The 21,239-nt window shown below is 58.6% G+C and overlaps 3 protein-coding genes across 4 annotated transcripts in view; all 3 read right to left on the minus strand.

The window, feature by feature from the left end:
* Window positions 1-772: 772 nt before the first annotated feature.
* On the minus strand, window positions 773-12,271 carry PRAM1 (PML-RARA regulated adaptor molecule 1). 2 transcript variants are annotated; one of them, XM_055343597.1, is made up of 10 exons: window positions 7,662-12,271; window positions 4,715-5,927; window positions 4,569-4,635; window positions 4,419-4,495; window positions 1,887-1,941; window positions 1,656-1,764; window positions 1,348-1,510; window positions 1,229-1,262; window positions 1,051-1,136; window positions 773-958 (listed from the first exon to the last, which is right to left on the minus strand). In XM_055343597.1, exons 1-9 carry the CDS (start codon window positions 7,662-7,664, stop codon window positions 1,094-1,096), a joined length of 1,764 nt encoding a protein of 587 aa, XP_055199572.1. In that variant the 5' UTR covers window positions 7,665-12,271; the 3' UTR covers window positions 773-958; window positions 1,051-1,093. The 2 variants fall into 2 exon arrangements, with proteins under 2 accessions (XP_055199572.1, XP_055199571.1); XM_055343596.1 differs by having other exon boundaries at window positions 773-1,136.
* Window positions 12,272-12,396: 125 nt separating this feature from the next.
* On the minus strand, window positions 12,397-16,192 carry ZNF414 (zinc finger protein 414). The gene is made up of 8 exons (XM_055343598.1): window positions 16,035-16,192; window positions 14,994-15,306; window positions 14,553-14,660; window positions 14,333-14,438; window positions 13,450-13,793; window positions 13,319-13,369; window positions 12,693-12,866; window positions 12,397-12,599 (listed from the first exon to the last, which is right to left on the minus strand). Exons 1-8 carry the CDS (start codon window positions 16,035-16,037, stop codon window positions 12,526-12,528), a joined length of 1,173 nt encoding a protein of 390 aa, XP_055199573.1. The 5' UTR covers window positions 16,038-16,192; the 3' UTR covers window positions 12,397-12,525.
* A 2,030-nt stretch (window positions 16,193-18,222) lies between these two features.
* The window catches only part of MYO1F (myosin IF), a 35,603-nt gene continuing 32,586 nt past the window's right edge, over window positions 18,223-21,239 (minus strand). The window contains exons 26-28 of the mRNA XM_055344942.1: window positions 20,996-21,191; window positions 20,731-20,900; window positions 18,223-20,031 (exon numbers count right to left, since the gene is read on the minus strand). Coding sequence (XP_055200917.1) covers window positions 19,955-20,031; window positions 20,731-20,900; window positions 20,996-21,191 — 443 coding nt within the window. The 3' untranslated portion in view covers window positions 18,223-19,954. The remainder of the gene's footprint in view (window positions 20,032-20,730; window positions 20,901-20,995; window positions 21,192-21,239) is intronic.

Raw genomic sequence — 21,239 nt, forward strand, 5'->3', positions numbered from 1 at the left:
TGCTTTTTTGCGTGTGTGTTGTGGGGCACCCCCTGAGGTTTGAGGAGCTAAAGTCAGTCTTCTTTCTACCCTTAGAACTGTGACCACTGGGGGGTCTCATTCCCATTACTCCTGAGCGTGAAGGACATGGACCCTGGCCACTCGAGGAGAACTCTCATGGAAACTGAGTCCTGAGTGGACTTGAATTCTCCAGTGCTGGTAACAAAGCACTTGGATATTACTGGTCCTGAGAGCCATTCTCCCTCCTGTACAGTTGCTCTTTGGAGTACAGAAATTGTCTCAGGCTTATTTCCTGTTTGGCTTTTGTTACAGTCTTATTTCGGCTGCTATAACAAACATACCATAAGCTGGGTGGCTTATAAACTCAGACATTTATTCCTCACAGTTCTGGAGGCTGGGACGTCCAAGATCAAAACACAGTCCATGGCAGCTTTTCTTTGCTACAGCAGACCAAGCACGGTGCGAGTTTCTGAGCATATTTAGTCCTGTAGTGGTTTAGGCTGACTGTGATTCCTGGGCTCTATTAGAACTTGGTTAGAACTCTCCTGTTCCCCAATATGTGGTCTCATAAAGCCTGTGTGGAGCTGCAACCACTGCTTGTCATGTTTGGATGTGGTGTCCTACCTCTGCCACCTTCTCCCTGTCACACTGCTACTGGTGTTTATCCCTGAGGGCTGAGACAGTGGAGGGATGTGGTCAACCTCATAGACTCCCAGGTGTCTGATAATGACTCCACTGTGTCAGGAGGGAAAGAAAAGACAAGAAGCAAAAATCGCTTTAAATAGGAGCTTTATGTGGTTCATGTATGTAGTCAGGCATGAGCCTGGGTGGTTCTGTGATTGCCAGTCTGGTCTCCAAAACTCCTGCTTTAGTGGGTGGCTGGGCTGACAGGTTGTCCTGGGGACCCACACCTGTGGGCCTTATCTTCCCTGGGGGAATGGTTGGCTCTCCAGAGGTTCTGCCGAGGAAGGGTGACTTGGAGTGACTCCTCTCCCCATACACAGCTAATGAGCAGCCCCAGGGAAATGGGATGGTGGAGTGGGGGGTTACCTCTTTCCAGGCACTGTGGTCCCTTCCAGCCCACCCAGAGCATCTACATACCGCAGAAGCCAACATCATCATACACCTCCGTTTCCCTAGCAGAGAGCACAGTTTGGTCAGTAAAGGTCACCTTGTCCCCCTGACCACCCCACCTTCCCCTCCACCCCCAGTCAGGGCCCACACTCACAGGGGCAGTAGAGCTGTTCTGGGTACGTAGCCATCTGTGAAAGAGAACAGGATAGGTGAGCTCGTAGCCCCCCTGGTGGTAGCCCATTGCCCTAAGATTTCCTGGTCTGGCTGACTTACATTTGCCCTTGGTGTCCCGGCACAGCATCTCGTCCTTGTTTGTGAACTCGATCACCTCCAGGATCTCCCCACGCCGGATCCCCAGGTGCTTGCCACCCCCACGACGTGTCTTGGCGTTGGGATCGATCATCATCCTTGTTTGAATCACTATCTCCCCCTCAAACTGGGGAGGGATATGTTAGAGCTTTTGTGCTGTCCCCCCAGGAACCCCAGCTTCTTTCTGAGGGTGGAATATGTGGGGTCTTGGTCAATTGGGGCTGTGCCCAGATCTCCCAGGGCTCTTGTTTAGAGGATTCTGGTGTTCACACCTTGAACTTTTTCCGGAACTCCCTCTCGGCTTTCTCTGCCTTCCGGATCTGCTTCAGGGACTTCAGGTCTGTGGGTGGCAACTGCTGTGGCTGGGGGGCCTTTTCCTTCCTGAGGAATTGGGATACTCCTGAACAAGGTGTGCTTCCCAGGGGCCCCCTTCCTGTCTGCCCAGAGCTCAGTCCCTCCCTCTTCCATGCCCTTGGCGGGCTGATGACCCCCCTGCCCCGTACCTGAGTTCTGGATCTTGTGGTGGCCTGGGGGGTTGCTGGGTAAATGGTACTTCATCTGGGAGCAGTCAGAGCGCTGAGTTAGGGCAGGGACTGTTGGCTCAGCCTCCCTCTTGACACTGGTGACTTGATCTTGAATGAGCCTTTCCTATGTCAGTTTTTAGGACATCCATTCCCTCCCAACCCCCACCCTGCCAACTGTCCGTCTTCCCTGGAGGCCTTTCTTGGGGGTTGTGAGTTCTAGTGCATTGCCTTTGTTTTCTGAACTGCTGCATGGTAGGTGTAGCAGGAACTGCTTACTGCAGAAACTCACTTAACCCTCACAGCGATCTTATTACTTAGGATAATAGGCAAGAATGTCATTCCCAGCTCGCTGATGAGGGAAATAAAGGCTCTGAGTGGTAAAGCAGTCCTGCTCCAAGGTCATCTGGCTGGAAATGATAAAGGCAGGATTTATTTGCAGGCTTTTGAGGCCATTTTATGTCTGTCTTTTAGAATAGCTTGGCTTCTGGGGATTGTCCTAGGATTTAGGTCAAAAATAAGGCAAAGGCATTTCCCAGAGCAAATGAAGTGGGTGTCTGAGAAGGGGCTGATGGGGTGGGGTTCATGGACTGGCCTGGCTGCTGCTGAGACTATTGTGAGGGGTCTCCCCCGTGAGTGCGGACTTCTGGCAACCTGCCAGCATTCCACGTAGGAGCCTGCTGGCCCCGGGGTTTGGCTTACAAGAGCCTCGTGAATACCAGTTGAGTGAAGGATCCAGAACCTGAAGCCTCTGGCTTTTTGCTCCAGACTCCAGCCACATCCTGGTGCTCAGATGATGATGCTATCTCCAGTCTCATCCAGGATACTCCAACTGCTCCCGCTTCTCCCAGAGGGACCCCAGGACCCCTATAAACCCACCACGGGGTAGAGCATGCCCCTGGGCACTGTGGCGTAGGACAGACCTGGCACACCTGCAGCCCAAATTTCTGGCAGTGTGACCCTAATCAGGCACACAGGTAAGGGAGGCTCTAAGGGTGACCTGTTGAGATCTGGGAAAGAGCTACATGTGCTGGCCCCAGCCCCTTCCAGGAGAGCTCCCAGCTGTGGAAGGAACCTCTGGGGTGGGGCTGCTACCATTCCCAAGTAGGGCAAAGTGGGAGGCTGGACTAGAAGAGTGCAAAGTAGCCTTTGGGACAGTGTACTACCAGTGAGGACCCACATAGTATTTCAAGAAGGGAGAGATTTGAGAAGTCTATTTTGTTGGAGTCTGGCAGAATGACTGGCATGGAATGGGGAGACGATTTTCCACTGGCAGGGACAGTGAGCAGAAGTCGGGATGTTCTTGGTCTGTTTGGGGATTGGGGAAAATTGGGGGGGGGCATACCTTCAAAGCTGCTGGAAGCAAACTGCCTCTTTCCCCACATCCCTCTCCAAGACTGGCCCCCCAGACCCCAGTCACAAGAGCCTCAGTAGAGCGGAAGCAGGAGGAGCCTTGTCAGGAAGCTCTACTAAGACAGTTTTGTAAGCAGCCCCTGAGGAAAGCCCAGGAGAAGCAGAAGGGGCTTGGGAAAGAGTAGTACAGGCAGCAGACTTGGTGTTGGGGCTGGGGGGGGGGATGGCAGCAGCATCCCAAAGGCACCACCCTTAATAAAAGGTTGCCCTGTAGGAAGCCCTTCCAAAGATAGGGCAGGGAAGTCTTGAGAGCACAGGGCCTGGGCTCCTGTCTGCTGGCTTTGTGAACTGGGGCAAGTTGCTTCTGGGGTTCTCAGGCTTCCACCTCTGTAAAAGGGCATGCTGTTGCCTTGGGGGTGGGGGGGCGGCTGTACATGTTCAGTGATGTTGAAATGATAATGAAAGTCACTCCCCCCCAAAAAAAAAAATTGGTGAAAGCATTAACCTACAGCAGTGCTGGAGGCAGGTCTGCTTTGCCATTATCCTGCTCTCCGGGAGCAGAGACTTGGAAGAAGGGAGAAAGAGAGGTCCTCAGGAACCTGAGCACAGAGTGTCTAGGACTGCAGGCTCAGGGTCTCTGTCTACAGCCCATGCCTCAGTTGAGGCCCAAGTCCTGCCTGGACATCCAGCAAGCGCCTCCAGTGCAACAAGTCTACTATGGAACCTGACACCTTGTCCCCGACTCAGGGATACCTCCTCTCTGCACCCAAGTGTCAAGCTTGACTTGGGCCTCATCCGTGTCATGAGCTCACTTGCTCCCTCTCGCCCCTGCATCACATGCCACCAAATCCTCTTTCTGATTCTTCCACTGCTCTGTAATGCCGCCTGCCACCACCCTGGGCCACACCCCTGCCCTGGCCACAGTACGTTCACTGGTGTTGGCCTCTGGGCTGCCCTACCTCTACTGTTGTGTCAGGAGCTGGCATGGCCTTTCTAAAAGGCCCTTCCTGCCCTCCACTTTCTCCCCTGGCACTGCCAGCGAGATGGACTGTCCCTCAGATTTGCCGCAACAGCATGGAAGAATGTGCCCTTGCAATGAATGGTCCCCGGGTGCCTGGGCAGGATGCTCTGGCTGAGGGCTCAGCCCCACCACCAACAAACCTCTGCCCATGGGGCTGGGGCTGGAGTTGTCCGTGGGCTCCACGTCGTCATACAGCTCATAGGCCTCGTCCGGGTCCCTGTAGGAACCTGAGATGAGGGCCCCTTTCAGCCTTAAACCTGCGCCAGGACCCACTAACTCCCCACACTCACTGCAGGATGTCTTGAGTCTGTCGGGCCTGGAGGTGGATCCCAGCAGAAGAACGGGTCCTCCTCAGAGCTGTGGAAGGATGAGAGCAGGAGGGAGGCAGGCCCTGCCGTTACCTTCCCAGCTTTCTGCGGAGGCTGCCGTGACCTACCTGTGGCTGCGGCTGCGGCTCTTCGGAAGCTCTGGACATCCCTGGGGCCAGGGGGCAGTGGGGGCTTGGTTGGGGGGGGGCCTAGGCTGTTTACTGGGGGCAGAGGCCTCCGCCGGGGTGGGTGGCCAGGCTGGAGGCCCAGCCTCAAGCCTCCACTGTGAGAGCGAGCTCCTGATCTCTGCTCCCTGGCTCCAAAGCCAGGGCTGAGTGGGAGCCTGGGGCGGGAGCCCGCAACAGCAGCGGGGAGTGAGCTCTCGGAGACGGAGCCAGGGAGTGGGGGCTTTTTAGGGAGATCACCAAAGAACTCCGTGTGCAGGTGCTTCTTGGGCAGAGCACTGGGCTCGGGCTGTGAGAACTTTCGAGGGGGCTGCTGGCACTCAGGCTGCAGCAACTTCCTGGGGAGGAGGCCAAACTCGGGCTCTGAGGACACCCTGGTGAGGGCCCCCAGCTCAGGCTGCAGGAGCTTCTTGGAGGGTGCTTTGAATTCAGACTGCCGTGGCCGCTTGGGAAACACACTGACTTCAGGCTCTGAGGACCTCCTGGTGAGGTCACCAAAATCAGGGTGCAGGAGCTTGTTGGGGAGGTCACTCAGCTGAGGGGCTGGGATCTTTCTGGGAAATGTACTGAAGTCGGGCTCTGAGCAGTGGGGCTGGTGCTCATTGGACTCTGACTTCCAGGGGGGCGTCTGAGGGACCTCACTGAACTCAGGCTGTGGCAGGGATTTCTTAGGGAGGCCACTGACCTCAGACTGCAGGGGCTTTCTAGGGTGCACGTTGAAGTCGGGCTGAGGGGGCTTCTTGGGAAGGGTATTAAAATCGGGCTGTGAAGGCTCTGGGGTGGTCCCATTGGGCTCCAGCTGCTGGAGCTTCTTAGGGAAGGCACTGGGCTTGGGCTCCAGTGGGGGCCTGCTAGGCTCAGGCCGTGGGGCTTTCTGAGGGGTCTCGAACTGTGGGAACTTTTTGGAGGGTTCACTCGACTCAGGTTTGGAGGGCTTTCTGGGGAGATCGGTGCAATGGGGCTGCGGGGGCTTCTTGGGTACTGTGTGGAACTCTGGCTGTGGGAGCTTCTTGGGGTGCTCGCTTTGCTCAGGTGGTGGAAACTTCTTTAGGAGTTTGTTGAACTCAGGCTTTGGGGGTTTTTTGGGGAGTTCGCTGGTCTGGAGCTGAGAGGCCTGGAACTTTGCTTGAAGGCTCCGGAAGTCCTGATGGCTCCCCTAAGGGACATAGAGCCAGTCAGGCAGGGTTCTCCTAGCTCCTCGTTGCCAGCCTTTGCCCTTGGCTGAGGACCCTCACATTTGTTTCCAGGCTCCCTGGAGTCCTGACCTCACCACTTAGCACTGCATATGCCCCAGCCTCACCCCCATTAGGACCCGGGCTCCTGCTGCTCCCCCATAGGCTGCTGCTCCCACAGCCTCCCCCTCAGTTGGTGGTGCCTTCCAAGTGTCCTTGAGATAACCGTGTGCTTTCATGCTCCGTATCCCTAGTGCCTTCTCTTCTGATTTCAAAATACATCTGGAATCCAACCACTTCTCACTGCCTGTACCACCGTCATGCTGGCTGGAGGAACTCAGGCTCCTCCCCCATGTCCCCCGCCCCCCCATCCCCATCTCTGTCCAGGCCCCTCCCACACAGCAGCCAGAGGAAGCCCCTCTGCTCAAAATCTGGCAACGTTCCTTCATTTCCCCATGGTAAAAGCTAAAGACCTCATGAAGGCCCTAGATCGCCGAACAGCCTCCTGTACCCAGTCACCTTGGGCTGGTCTCTCCCCCACTCTCTCCCACCCCAGCTCCGCTTTCTCCTGCCCCTAGTCCCAGGCAGTTCTCCCTATGGCCTGCGTCTTGCCTCTTGCACCTCCAGTTCTCTGCTGGTATTTTCTTTTTAGGGAGGCCTCCCTCCCAGACCACCCCTATTAAAAAAATTGATTTCCTCTTCCCATTACTCTCCACTCCCTGTGCATCAGACGGTTTATTTTACATTATTTCACAAATGTGCCTTTTTAGTTTTTGTTCTCTCTGCGCCACCCCCCAGCCCCTGTGAAGGTCAGGACGTGGCTCACTCATTGCTGTCCTCCCAGTGCAGGTATTTACTGACATAAATACACAGGACACGGGTGTACAGTCAGCCACGTCCAGTCCGATCATCACAGACTCACACAGAAAAACGTAAAGAGACACAGACCTGGAGGCAGTTGTGGGCTCAGGGTCTGTCTCCCAGTCCCAGACACCCTTTGTGGATGGTCAGGGTGCTCACAGTCCCCTGAGCAGTGGCAGGCCGGCCTGGGCAGCGGCATGGTCAGGCACGTGCGCCACCCGTGGCACACCTCGTCTGTCCCAGGTACCATCTGCCGGCCCCCGTGCTCTGTCACGGATACAGGTGGGTGCACAAGTAGGCCAGACCTGCTTGGACCACAGGTGGCCCTGCTGCTGGCCCCCACGCCTGGCTTCAGCTGGGGCCTAGGAGACGGGGCTGGAGGACAGAACTATGGAGACTGCTCCTGTCTGTGCCTCCTTTCCCCACCCAGAGAATGAGTAAAGGTAGCAATTCCAGCCACGGCTGGAAATCCCCCTATGAAAGTCCACCAACAGATGGGTTGGGGTAAGGATTCCCAGGTAACCCAGAGGACCAGAGAAATCCGGGTCAGCAGGTCATGCCTTGGGTGACTGCTGGGGCGGGGGGTGGGTGGCGAGTACATGGCCCACTTTGTGACCCACAGGAAGCTGCCCCCATGCTCACCCTGGCCTCCTGTGACCAGGGTACTGTTCATGCTGACCTGCGAGGAGAGTCGTCTGGACTGTCTGCCTGTTTCCCCTTTTTCAAGTCGAAGCCCCAGCCTGGGCCCCGGCTGACCCAGTGGTGCGTCCTGGCTGCTTTCCACCTCTGGGCCTTTGTGATGTCCTTGCTGTTCCCCGGTGGGGTGGGGGCTCACCTACAGTTGAGGGTTCACTCACCATGGCTGCAGGCGGGTGATGGGCCACAGGGCAAGTGGGACCCAAGCTGGGCCGCTGCCTTCAGGAAGTGACTGAGGCTTCTGCTCCACGGGCCCCACGGGGGTAGGGGATGCTGGCCGGGTGGGGAGGGCAGAGGAGGAAGGAAAGGAGGCGGAGACAGACCTTGCCTGTCCCCAGATCCTGTCTGGCACTTGAGTTCCTGTCCTGCCTGCTACTGTCTCCATGGTTTCTGTGCTTTGTGCATCGGCTGTCAGCACATGCCCAACACGGTGACCAGTTTCTTGACTCTGTGTGGTTCTGGGGGCTGGCTGACTTCTGGTCTCCAGGGAGGACTTGGTGCCAGGCCCTGAGGGCCTTCTTGGGCGGGGGAGTGCTCTGTGAGTTAGGGGCATGGTCAGCTCTGGGCCAGGAGGCTCGGGAGTTGGGGGAGCATGATGGGTGAGGCCCTTCTGCTGGCCCTTGTTGCCTCATCCGCCTGCCTCATTTCCACACTTCCCCACTGTTGGATTCTCAGCTCTGAGCAAGACTTCCCTATTACATACAGGGGCAGATGTCACATGGGTTGAGGACAGCCACGGCAGGCAGAGGGCCCAGCTGGGATGGCAGATGTGGTGGTGGGGTGGGGGGCAGTAGCTTAGGCCTCACTCTCTGCGGGGCAGGGGAGGGTGCCTGAGGGCCAGGAGGGAAATGGGGACAGCGGGCAGAGCAGTGGAGAGGGGGTGAAGGGAGCAGGCAAGACTTGTGCTGTGGGGGTGTGAGGCGAGCCCTAAGTGCAGGGCTTGGTCTGTGGGAGGTCAGTGACTTCAGGAGAGTGTGCAGAGCCCTGAGTCTCCAGTTTAGGTATATGTGCAGATAGCTTTAGGAGTTTGCAAAAAGATGGAACGAAGCTCCTGGAGATCCTGACTTAACTGGCCTGAGCCTGGGGATTTCTTTTAAGTTTAAGTGACCCCTACACCCAACTTGGGGCTTGAAGTCACAACCCCGGGATCAAGACTCACACTCCGACTGAGCCAGCTAGGTGCCCTGAGCCTAGGGACTTCTTAACACTCAAGGTGATTCTAATGTGCCCATGAGTCACCCTGGGACCCCAATTAAAGTGCAGGATCTGCCTCAGATCCATGGTGGAGCATCAGATTCCTAAACCTCCCAGGCGATGCCCAGCAATAGCGAGGGTGCAGAAGGGTCCGGTCTGTCCTGAGGACCCTGCATTCCCGGCTGGAGCCGTTCATTACTTCCCTGCCCATGGAGGCCGCAGGCCACACAGTTGGGAATGACTCTGCCTTTTTGTGTCTAAGATGTACAGCTTGAGGATTCTAGTGCCTTTGTGCCTGCCCAACCCCATCCCTGCACTGGCAGGGTGCAGTGATCTTGGGTCACATTCCCAGATGAGGGTCCCCCACTTGGAACAGGAGTCCTGGGAGACCAGGGATGGTGGGAGTGGGTCCTCTCTGGGTCTCTGGGACCAGCCAGCACAGGCAGGTTACAGGCTGACTGACCCTCCCAGTGTTTGGTGAACGAGGGAAATGAACTAATGAAACAAGTGATTATTGGCCAAGGTCATACAGTGGGTGCCCAATGAAGGTCAGCTAAAGAACTGGATCCTGGCGACAAGCTAGTGACTTCCCAGGCTCCAGGGCTAGCCACCCTATGTGAAAACACTACAGCCGGGAACTCGTAGTTTGGCGGGTCCCACCCTCGCAAGCCCTGTTCCCCCACAGCCCCCAGGAGGTGTTTCCACCACCCCTCTCCACTCCCCTTTCTGTCTGGAGCTTTCCTGGGGGCTGGGGGCTGGTCTGCAAAGTGCCGCCATGAACTTGGACAGGAGGCTCCACAAATGGAGCTGAGGAACCAGAAGCCCAAAGTAGGGCAGGCCAGGGTCTGCCTTGGGGTGTAGGCAGGGGAGGTGTTCGCTGGGGCGAGCATGTGGAGGGAGGGCTATGGAGGGATCCTGGGGTTCCAAGCTCACGGGGCATTGGCAGTGAGGAACCAGAGCTGGCGCATTTGATCCTTGCACAAGAGCCTGGGGCGTGCACCTGGCTGCCCTGGTCTTGGTCAGGGGACAGATACGGTAGCAGCGGCCAATCCTGGGGTTGAGGGGTGCACGGAGGAGTCAGGAGGCCAGGATGGGACATATGCCCAGGAGCCTGATCTCCCCTCTCCCAGTCCGGTGATGAGGCTGGTGCTGGACAACTGCAGGATGGTGGGCAGGCACCTGGCCGGACTCAGCTGACTGTAAGCCACCTGGAGAGGGTCAGCCTGGTCATCATAAACCCGGTCTCTCATCAGCCTGCCTCCCGCTGGGGCAGCCCCGCCAAGTGGACGACGGCACCGATAGGCTGGCCTGTCCTTCCATCTCCCTTCAAGACTGACACTCCCGGGCGCCCTCTGCTGGGCGGAGCCAGGGCCCTAAGACTCAGCTGTCAGGCATCTTATAGTTGGGGGAGGGGAGCCCTCCACGGGACCAGTTTGACCTGAGGGTGGGCAGGGGCTGCGGAAGCCCGGGAGGGACACTGGGAGCAAACTTCCCAGTGGAGCTATAAAAGCTGGACATGGGTGGTAGGGGGCGACAGTAGGCAGTTGCTTTTGGAGTGAGCAGGGTTCCCAGGCCAGGTCATGATCTAGGTCCCTGGGCCTCTGGGCAGTTTCAGGTTGCTGGGGGGAGGGGCTGTTGCATTTACATGGGTAGAGTAGGGTGGGGTACCTGGACCAGGATGGCTCTGGGACTCTCTGGGAAGCTCCGGAGAGACTGGGAAGTGGCACTGCCTAGATCTGAGGGTGGCTGAATGAGGGGCCTGATGGGGAAAGGGACTCTGGTACCTCAGAGACAGGTTGCAGTGCTGGGGGATAGACAGCACTGGAGATGTGGGAAAAGGGGAGGGTGCCCTTTGGGCCTCAGTGCCTGGGTTTTCTTATAGCTGGGAACCATCCCCAGCTTCTAGGGTGGTACGGAATCAGGGACTGAACTGCAGCCAGACCGGCTCATTCATCTTACCCTCCTAGCCTCACCTTCTCTGGCTGTAAAATAGGCCCCTTGATCCCACCCCACCTCCTTCCTGTGTTTTTTTTTTTTTTTTTTAAAGCTTTTTTTAATTTTTTTTAAATTTTTTTATTTATTTATGATAGTCACAGAGAGAGAGAGAGAGAGAGGCAGAGACACAGGCAGAGGAAGAAGCAGGCTCCATGCACCGGGAGCCCGACGTGGGATTCGATCCCAGGTCTCCAGGATCGTGCCCTGGGCCAAAGGCAGGCGCCAAACCGCTGCGCCACCCAGGGATCCCTCCTTCCTGTGTTCTGTGCTGGGGGGATGGGCTTGGTGGCTAGAGTGACGTGAATCACTCACAAACATTTCCCAAGCCCCCACCCTCTCTCCTCAGGCCCTCTTTGAACCTTCACAAGGACTCCAGAGGTTAAGCATAGTGACACCCATTTAAGGACTAGCAAAGTGAGATGCAGGGAGGTTGAGCCTTCTCCAGGGTCACAAAGTCCTGGTTCCACGGCTTCTGGCTCGGAAGAGGGCAGCTCAGGGGCCTGGAGCCCCAAAGCCCCCTGATATCCCAGCTAGCCCCACAGCAGGTGCTGAGTGATACTACCTCAGTGGGCCCAGAGTTGGTGGCAGAGCAGACCCCTGGCCTGAGCCAGCGGAGTCTCGGCTACAACCCCACCAGTGACAGGGCAGCCCTGAAGCCCCTTGTGAGAGCTCTGGCGGCTGTGCAGGCAGTCAGGCCCCCAGATGCAGGTGCGCCCATCCTAAGGGCACTCAGATCAACCTCCCCTTCGGAAGAAGCAGAACGGCCTCTGGAGCTTGGAGCTTTTCAACCTCAAGGAGGCTGAGGATGGGGGCGTGGGGGAGGTTCACGAAGGAGCCTTGTGGGCTATTAGAACAAGGTCTTCATCCAGAGCCGTGGGGAGCCACTGAAGGCAAGGAGAAGAGACACATGTTTTCAGTGGTGTTCAGACTGGGGAAGAGGGCAGGAGGCTTGCTTCAGGTGCCTGAGGAGGGGGAAGAGGGTCAGGGACCTAGGCTGGGGGACCAGGGGGGGTGGAAGGGAGCAAGACGCAGGAGGAGCCTCTGAAGAGCGGCTGCCAACAAGGCTCCTAAGACTTCCAATTTGGTAGGCTTGGCCCATTGGGTTTGGGTGACAACAGCATTGGGACAGCAGTGTGGCCCCAGGTTCTAACCCCTGATCCAGGACGGATTTCTCAAAAAGGAAGGGAAGAGGAGATGGCAGAGGAGATGGCTGGAAGACTGAGACAGGGGAGGGGGAGGAGGAAGGGAGCTCAGGCTCCCTGGGGCAGGCTTTGACCAGCTCTCCTCCTGAGGGTCTGGAGGGCAGTGACAAAGCCTGCCCTTGACAAAGCCTGCAGCCAGAGGCCCAGGCACCACTACCTCAACCCTGTCACCTGGGAGTCCACACTGGCCTCAGGATGGGGGAGGTGGGTGTGGCCTCCAGCAGGACCAGCCTCCCAGCCGGTCCTACTGACTGACCCTTGAGACTTCTCAAATAAAAGTGATGTTCTCTCCCACCTGGTTTCTGGAAATGGTGGGGCAAGACACGGGAGCTGGCAGTCCCAACTACAGCTGGATGGAGTAAAACTGAGGAGACCGGGGGCCCAGCGTTAGGGTGACGGCAGGAGTGAGTCTGAGGGGAGGCCTGTCCCCTCCCCAGACACGAGCACCCCAGGACTGCTGGACTGGCCTGCTGTGCATCAGAGGGGCAAGGGACCCAGACACAGCACAGGCTGGCTCACCGCGCCTCCTTTATTATCGTCCCCCCACCCTCTCCATCTTAAGCTCCGTTAAAATCACAAAACTCCCCACACCCTACAGTCCAGCCGCGCCCCGCCCCCCCCCGCGCGGCGGGGTTCAGAACGGCGAGAACACGGGACAGTCCCCCTCTGACAGCAGCGGAGACACCTTGGGTGCGAGCGGGGCCGGGTCTGGGTGGGGCAGAGGAGGGGGCGCCTGAGCCTCGGCCCCGCCCCTCGCCTCCGGGGCCCCGCCCTCCCCACCCGCGCGCTCCTCCGCCTTACCCGCGGGCGCGTCGGGGCGCGGCTGCCCGGGCCCCGGGGCCGCGGGGGCGACGGCGCGGTGGTCCTCCAGGTGCAGTGTCATGGCGGGCCGCGAGGCCGTGGAGAAGGCGCACTGCATGCACGAGTAGCGGCCGCGCGTGTGCTCCCACACGATGCGGCTCGGGGCCGCGTGCCCTGCGGGCAGGCGGGACCCCGTCAGTCCCGGCCCGAGGACCCGTCCACCCCAAGGCTGGCGGACGCGGGGGAGTGCGGGTCGGACCTCTCCCCGCCTCCCCGTCGGCTCCCGGGCACCTGGCTGGTCTGGCCTGGCTGGTCCAAGTGCTCCCGGGCGTGCTCCCTCCTGTAATCGGGGGCACTAAACTGGGCTTCTCCGAATCCCCCACTCCTATCCCTGGAACCACCGCAGGGGAAGGACTGGTGGACCGGGCGCGGGTTTTACACGGAAACGCCGGCGCAGATGAAGGCTCCGGGGCCAGTATTTTTAAGGCAAAGCTCTTGTATTTCGGGGGTGGCAGTTCTAGCCCCCTGGGAAGGGGCGGGCAACACTGCTCCCGGCGTCCCCTGGGCCCCGCAGGGCGCAGACAGCAATCCCCTCCTCCCCTCCCCCGGTGGTCACCTGCACGCACCTGAGGGCGTGTCGGAGCCGCCCTGGGGTCTTCGCGGGCTGCCGCCGGCACCTGAGAAAAACGGACGGGTCAAGGTCAGGAGTCCCGGGGGCGCCCGGCTCGCCCTTCAGGCGGCCCAGTTCCCAACTCACCTTGGCTCTTCTTCCAGACTGCGGCGCTGGAGGCGGGCGGCCCGGGCGCCGCGGCCAGGAAGGGGCGCAGGCGTGGGGGACTCAGGCCAAAGGGCGCGGGGTTCAAGTAGGGCAGGAAGGGCCCGGTGGGGGCAGGGGCGGGGGTCGTGAACGGCTCGAGCAGCGGGAACGGCAGGCCCGGCGCCGACGCGGTGTCGGACTCCGGGGGACGCTCGGGCGCCGGCGGCTCCTTGTCGAGGGCGGGGGGTGGCGGCGGGGCTGGGCTCTGCGCATGCTCGGCGCAAACATGCAGATGCTTGAAGAGCGAGCGGTGCGTGCGGAAGCGCAGGAGGCAGTTCTCACACCTGGGGGCAGGCACAGGGCTGGGCTGGGTCTCCTGGGGGACGAGGGTAGGGCCTATCCGACGCTACCTGGGGAGCTGCCGCGCGACGGGCGTAGGTAAGGGAGCCTAAGGCCCAAATCACAGATCCCCCACTTGCAGGGGGAGAAGCTTGCTCTAAGCGCCCCCCAGTGTGGCTGCGACCTTTCCGGACCCCTCTGGGTCCTTGCCCTGGGAAAACGAGGAAGGAAGTTTCAATTTTGACTTAGGTGGCCACTTTTCTTCTAGCGGCGTCAGGAGAGACTGGGTGCAAACACACCACGTATGCCCCGCCCTTTCCAAGCTCCTCGCTCCTCCCCCGGGTCTCCGGGGTCCTGTAACCAGGGTCTCTTTCAGGGCAGGTAAGGGCAGGGCTTGCCCGAGGGCTCGCCCACTACCAGACTCAACCCACCTCCCTGTTGACTAGGAAGGGAGAGAAAGGCCTGGACCCCAGGTAGTGGCAATCAAACCAGGGGTGGGAGGAGCTGCCTGAACCGGTGGAAGTCGGCATAGGGGGTGTCTCACTTGAAGTAGCGATTGGGTTTGTAGTGCAGCTTGCCGTGTGCCACGAGTTCCTGCATGCTGGGGAAGGTCTCGGTGCAGCTCAGGGCGGAACAGCGGAAGAGCTTGCCTGGCAGGACAGGGATAAAGGACAGAGGAGTGGAGAGGGGTGGCCGAGGCTGGCCTGGAGGCGCTGCCTGCCTCCCACCCCAAACTGCATCCCTACCGCCTACTCTGGCCCTACCTTCCAGGGACTGTGTGGGTGGGCAGTGGGTTCGCAGATGCTGTGCCAGGTCTCGAACACTGGGGAAACTGAGGCAGCAGCCAGGGCTGGAGCAGGGTATCTGCTTCCCTGCAGGAAGCACAGAAGGGGAGGTGTCACCCACTGTCCTCTCGTCCACGCTCTCCAGAGTTATGCCCCGAAGAGGCACAGATGAGGCTGGAACTACCCTACTGGTTTCTTACCAGCACCTTTACCATCTGCTTCCCCCACCAGACTGAGCTCCCGGAAGGCAGAGGCTGGGATGGCCTAGCTCATCACTGTAGCCACAGCCTGGCATACACTTGGGTGCTCGCTCAGGAAATGGTGACTCCCTCTAGATGGGGCCCAAGTTTGGAGATACTTTGTACTCCTCTCTATTGTTCCAAGGCCTGTGACCCTCCAGAAGGCTCCATCACAGATCACCTGGTTGTTGGCGACGTCTGGGAGGCCTCAGGTCCTCGCTGGTCCCAGAGACTGTGCTGGTCGGGCCAAGGCTGGATCCAGGACCAGGCTGACCACTGTCTGGGGGTGAGGGGCCACCCTGCTGGGTCCCCCCAGGCCCTCCGCGGTCCCACACTGGGGGTGTGGCTGCCCGTTCAGGGCCTGTCTCCTCCCCCATGGAAGACGAGGTGGCTGCGGCGGCCACAGCTGGAGACAGCACCTCCTTGTCAGTCTCAGTGAAGCTGGGCTCTGTAGCGGCCGGCATGTCCGGGCTGGGCCCCGAGGGTTCCTCCTCCTAATGAAAGGAAAAGGCAGAGAGAACCCCTCTGGGCCCAGGTCGGTCTGGACCAGCCAGGGGAACCTCCCCCCCCACCAGACCTTTGAACATTCCTGAAGCAGCGAATGCCCTCAAGACATCACCAGGTCAGACCCCATTCTAAGGAGTCACCATCGGGGAGGACGGGGGTAAGGGTGGATTGAGCCTCCTGTGTTCCCATCCTCTGGGAGGGGTCCCAGTTGCAGAAGGGGTGACTGTCTGGAATTACTCCTATGGAAGAAGCAGTCCCTCGTCCCTAACTTGGGACGGGGGGGGGGATGCCCGCCCCCACCCCCACCCCCGACACAGCAGGGGCGTGGCCTACAGGGTGAGGGCGAGGCGAAGGCTACGAAGATGGGGCCCTGAACAGGGCACCGCTAGAACATGCTGGAGGGGCCAGAAGGGATCAAGCGCACTACCCGAGGGCCGAAGTCTATCCACCCGCCCGCCGGGAGGGGCGCAGTCGAACCGGGAGGTGCCAGGGCCCCGGATGCAGAAGGACCAGGGGCGGAGCCCAGCCCGGTGGGCGTGGCCCAGTCGCAGCCGCGCAGGGAAGCAGGGGGTGGGGCGTTCCCCAAGTGACAGCCAGCGACGGGCGAGTGCCCGGATGTGGGGGCGGGGTCGGCCGGAGGCTGCGCATGCCACAGGGCCGCGCCCCGCCAGTTCCCGCTGGTTCGCCGCGCCCGCACCCCCGGCGCCGCGCTCACCATCCTCGACCCGGCTCCGCCTCTTCTTCCTGCGGCTCCGGCGGCTCCCGCTGAGGCTGCGGCGACTCCCTGGGCGGCCGCGGGCTCGCGCTCACGTCGACGCCATTTTCCGCCTCCCGGCTCTCGCGAGATCGGGGGCGGGGCCTGCGCACGGCGCCCCTCGGGGGGCGGGGCCTGAGATCTGGGCGCTCGTGGGGAGCTGTGCCGGCGGCGCTGCGTCTGCGTCTGTGCGAGCCGGGCTTGTCGAAGGGCGCCTTGGAAAGACCCTGTGCTCCGAGATCCTGGCCTAGAATCCTGTTCTCGTCTGCAAAATGGTTACCTTTGTCCCCTCCCGTCCGGTCACCAGCTCTCAGCCGCTCTTCTTTTTGAAGAGGTCGTGTTGGTTGGGCAGCCTCTTCGGAGGGAAATCCGCAGTGACCGTCAAAATTGTCAATGCACTTAGTTCTGAAGCCCACTTAGTTCTTAGCCCGTTGGAACGGGCTCCTTGTGATAGCCAGGGGCAGGAAGCAAGCTGTCTCCCCCGGACAGGTGTAGCCTAAGGATGAAGACCCCTGGGTGGACCTGCGTGGAGCGAGTCACCTGTGTACTAGGCGTTGGGGACCCAGAGATGAACAGGACAGACATCCTTGACCTCAGGGGCCTGCTCACATTTTAAAATGGGAAAATAGACAATGAATCAACAAATGCAGAAAACCGCCTTAGTTATATTAAATGCCACAAAGGAAAACAAACAAACAAACAAACACAGAGAAGGGAGAGAAGCCTCTCTGTGAGTTGACTTTTGAGCTGTAACCGGATGGTCAGGAAGGAGTGAGCAGATCAAAGGTCAGATACTCGGAAGTGGATAGCTGTGCAAATGTCCTGAGGTAGAGAGGGACAAGCTTATCTTAGGGACCAGTGAGGGGAGCAGCTCACTGTTGGATCAGAGAACTTGATGCAGGGAAGGTCACACAGGGCCTTGTGAACCCTGGAAAGGAGTGTGGTTTCTATTCCCACCATTGATGTATTTTTATCCACCATCTGATTCCTGGCTGTTGTTTGGAGGATGGGCAGTTGGGGGATGGTAAAGGGGATCTTTGATCTCAGGTCTCTATAATACATTATTTAACATTCAAGAGGTATCTGTTGAGTTCTGGGCAAATATGGACTTTATGTGCAGTGTATTTCCATCTGTGTGCGTAAGATGTACTTATGTGCCTTTATGTGCAGAGAATCCCATTGGAAGGAAACATTAAAAAATTTGGAAGAGGGGGCATCTGGGTGGCTCAGTGGGTTAAGGATCTGCCTTCAGCTCAGATCATGATCCCAGAGTCCTGGGATTGAGCCCAGCATCAGGCTGCCTGCTCACCAGAGAGCCTGCTTCTCCCTCTCCCTCTGCCTGCTGCTCCCCCTGCTTGTGCTCTCTCTGTCAAATAAATAAAACCTTTTATTTTTTTATTTTTAAAGATTTTATTTATTCATTCATGAGAATACACAGGAGAGAGAGGCAGAGACACAGGCAGAGGGGGAAGCAGGCCCTGCCTGACGCAGGACTCGATCCCGAGGCTCCAGGATCACACCCTGGGCTGAAGGCAGGCGCTAAACCGCTGGGCCACTTGGGCTCCCCAAAATCTTTTAAAAAGAAAAAAAAAAAACACCTGGGGAAGGGAACAGATTTTCAAGTGATGGAAAGATGGCTTTTCATAGTTTGTGCTGTTAGAGTATTAAAAAATGTGGAGTTTTTTGGATTATCATCAACACAGTTGAAAACTCATTAATGTAAAAAAAAGCCCAGGTCATTTGACTCAGGGTAGAGGTGTGTTTGTGTGAGGACTGGAGGTTGGTGCAATCTGGGGAAGTGTAGGGGGAGGCTTCAGAAGGACAGGACCCAAGGAAGGGAGAGGGGGGGCCTTGCTTAAGAAATTCTCTAAGTCAACAGGATGTGGGGGGGGGGTGGAGTGGGCAGGGCCAAGGTGATTCTGAGGTTTGCAGTCTGAAGATGCTGTAACCTAGATGTGAGGCCCAGAAGGCCTTACTTCCTGTAAATGGGGTGACCGCCACGGCAGTGGGGCCCCAGGGCTGTACCCTAAAATGTCAGGGGGGCAGGGAGCCTGCATGGTGAGTTCAGGGACAGAGAAGGGAGGTCGAAACCCTGATTCCTCTTCAGCACCGGGAAGTGCCCAGCTGATGAGGTTGGTGGTTCCTGCATTTCCTCCCCAGCCTGTCCTAACATCTAAGTGTTGTGGAGACACACACACACATACACACACACACACACACACACACAGTGGTGGTTGGGCAACCAAGGGGTGAAAATCAGAGATGGAGGAAGCCAGGAACATCCAAGGGACTGGTTAGATGCTTTTGTACAATGATTGGCTAATAAAAGAGCTGTTGAGACCCATATGCAACCTTGGGATTTTTTTTTTTTTACTCCCTGGCCGTGCTCTGCTTCCCAAGGTAGGTACAGAAGAAGGTTCAGATCCTGCAGAAGGTTCTGCTGCCAGTCTTTCTCTTATACCTCCTGTCCTCTGCCTGGAGTTCTCCTTTTTTTTTTTTTTTAAGATTTTATTTATTTATTCATAGACATACAAAGAGAGAGAGAGAGAGAGGCAGAGGGAGAAGCAGGCTCCATGCAGGGAGCCCGACATGGGACTTGATCCCAGGTCTCCAGGATCACACCCCGGGCTGCAGGTGGCGCCAAACCGCTGCACCACTGGGGCTGCCCTGCCGGAGTCCTCCTGTCACGCCTAGCTCTCTGTATGTGCTGTTTGCCCTCGAGATCTGCTGACCCCACCCCTTTCCTTCCTTCTTGGGTCTTCCAGCAATGCCCACTCTCTCTCTCTGCATCCCCTGCCCCAGCCCCTTGTCCTTCTCTGGCCCACCCGTGGTCTGGCTCCCACTCTCTCCCAGACCTGCTGCTCTTTGAGGGTCTGAGCACGGAGTGGGTATCCATTTGGAAAGTCGGGATATTTAGGCTCAGACCATGGCAAGAACCCCTGGCAGTTCTGACTGCATTTTCAGGGATATATGAAAGCTTCAGACTCCATCGCTGGCTTGGAAACATCTGGGGAGACCTGTCGTCAGACTGACCCCCTAAACCCATGAAACAGGTACAGAAACCCAGGGCCCTTGAATATCAGAACCGATCCTGAGCCCAGATGAGGGAGAGCCCAGAAGACCCAGATGTGGGGTGGGGGACAAGGGCCAGGGGTGGCCCAGGCTGGATTGTGAAGGCCCATGTGGGACCTGCCTCTTTCCTCAGGGTCCAGCCAGGTCCCAGATGGGTCTGGGGATGGCAGATTCAAAGCTGACAGGACCCACCAGACTATTTTCTGCAGGAAGGAAGGCTGGGACACAAGTGGTCAAGAGTGGGTGAGCCAGCAGGTGAGACAAACTCCAGCTTTGGGACAGGTGGGGTGGGGGTATACACGAGTTCAAGGCTTGGCTCTGTGGGATCTTGGGCAAGTGACAAAACTTCAGCCCTCGGTTTTTCACCTGTGTTGGGGTATTTGCTGCTCCTCCCTCAGAGCGTTGTGAGAAGGTAGTTCCCTGCTTAGCGCTCAGTAAATCGATTCAGGCTTTCGCCTGGCGAAGGTTTACTGCCTCAGTGATGACAGAAGGAGGGAGGTCTCACTTGTTAAGGTGCCCCCAACTGTGCTTGGCACTTTGCAGACAAGACACAACTCAATTATACTCATGAGGCAGCTTGGGAGGTAGATTCTGCTGTTCGCCCTGTTTGACACAGGAGGCAACGCATGTGACATGGGGGAGGCCAGGGCCCTGGGGTGGCTGCGGTGGTGACCCCCAGACCCAGGGCCTGGGCTGGAGGCCACAGGACTGGACCTTCTGGCTAATGCGGCCAAGGAGAATGAGGCCCCCGCTGGCAGGGCCTGGCTACCTGGCAGGCAGGCAGGCAGGAGGTGAACCCGGGCCCCCTCTCAGATCTTCTCCACGTAGTTTCCTGGGAAGAGGCCCTCCTGGCCATGCAGCCGGCCTTTCCACCAGCCCGAGGCATCTGTGAGCGAGAAGGGAGTGTGAGGCGGCGTCCAGCCCAGGCAGGAGAAAGCCTTCGTGCTGGCTCCGCGCCTGTTTTATTCATCGCCACTGGCGTGGCAGAAGGCAGACTCCGAAAAGAGAATCGTCGACAGATGGAAGGGAGGGAGGGATGGCTGGACGCATGGTTTCTCCTGCTGCTGCCTCACACTCTGCCATGTTCTAGACCATTCTCTCGTGCTCATCCCTCATCCTCTCTTTCTACAGGTGCCTGCCCTCCCTCCTCACGATGGACCAGCGAATGATTCCTTTGGGGCTCCCTGTTTACCCACAGAGGGTGTTGCTGGTGGGGAGGGCAGCCCAGGGGACTGAGGTAGGAAGATGGCCTGGGCCAGCCAGACATGACACAGTTTTTACTCACAAGGGGTCTCTTTGAAGTAGGTTCTTGTATTAACCCCGTGCTTGACAGGAGAGAAAAATGAGGCCGGGGAGGGGGGGATTGGGCATGCTGCTGTGAGGCCCCCAGAGTGGCTGAGGAGGAACCCTCTGGACCCAAGGCCTCCTAGCCTTTGCAGCCACTGGCCTGGGAGAGGGTATCTCTGGTGGGGACTGGTGGCTTCTGTTCTCCTCCGAAGGGTGTGCAGGAATGGTGGGGGGGGGGGGCGGTTGCCTGGCTGTGTCAGGGCTCTGACTCCTCCCACCTCTGCCCTGGCCCGCGTACCTTCCAAGATGATCTCGATGACCTCGTTCACATTGAAGCTCAGCTCGTCCACATCTTGGCCCACATACTGGTACAGCGCCCGGCACCGCGGGCCGTGCGTCCGAGGCTGGGGCTTGGGTCGGCCCACGCCTGGCACCGGTCGCTGCCCCACGCTGCGCTTCCTCTGCATGCTGTGGGCACAGGAAGCGCTTGTCACAGCCCAGATGCTCCCGTGTCCACCCACCCCCACCTCCCACCTCCTGGGCTGCCCTCTCTCCCCACTTACCCGGCCACACCCTGGTCAGGCACATTGAGGAATTCTGTGTTGTGCTCTGAGGGGGGCCGTGCCCGGGGCCGTCTGCTGGCCCTCAGGGCCCCGGATGGAGGGCCTCGGAGAGGCTGCTGGGAGCCCCCTCCAGATGTGATCTCCAGGGGCAGGGGCCCCCTTCTGCCAGAAGGGGGCACCCCATTGTGGTTCAGGCCTGTGGCAGGAGCAAGGGTGGGAGCATTTATCAGAGTGATGATAGGAG

Source organism: Nyctereutes procyonoides, unplaced genomic scaffold, assembly GCF_905146905.1.
Source record: "Nyctereutes procyonoides isolate TBG_1078 unplaced genomic scaffold, NYPRO_anot_genome, whole genome shotgun sequence".
Classification (NCBI taxonomy): Eukaryota; Metazoa; Chordata; class Mammalia; order Carnivora; family Canidae; genus Nyctereutes; species Nyctereutes procyonoides.

Coding starts and splice junctions, on each gene's coding strand:
- PRAM1 (XM_055343597.1), bottom strand. Junction 4,636..4,714: donor AGCCGCAGCCGCAGCCACAG/GTAGGTCACGGC, acceptor ATCCTTCCACAG/CTCTGAGGAGGACCCGTTCT. Junction 4,496..4,568: donor CAGACTCAAGACATCCTGCA/GTGAGTGTGGGG, acceptor AGGTTCCTACAG/GGACCCGGACGAGGCCTATG.
- ZNF414 (XM_055343598.1), bottom strand. Junction 13,370..13,449: donor AGTCTGGAAGAAGAGCCAAG/GTGAGTTGGGAA, acceptor CGTTTTTCTCAG/GTGCCGGCGGCAGCCCGCGA. Junction 12,867..13,318: donor CGGCTCCGACACGCCCTCAG/GTGCGTGCAGGT, acceptor GCCTGCCCGCAG/GGCACGCGGCCCCGAGCCGC.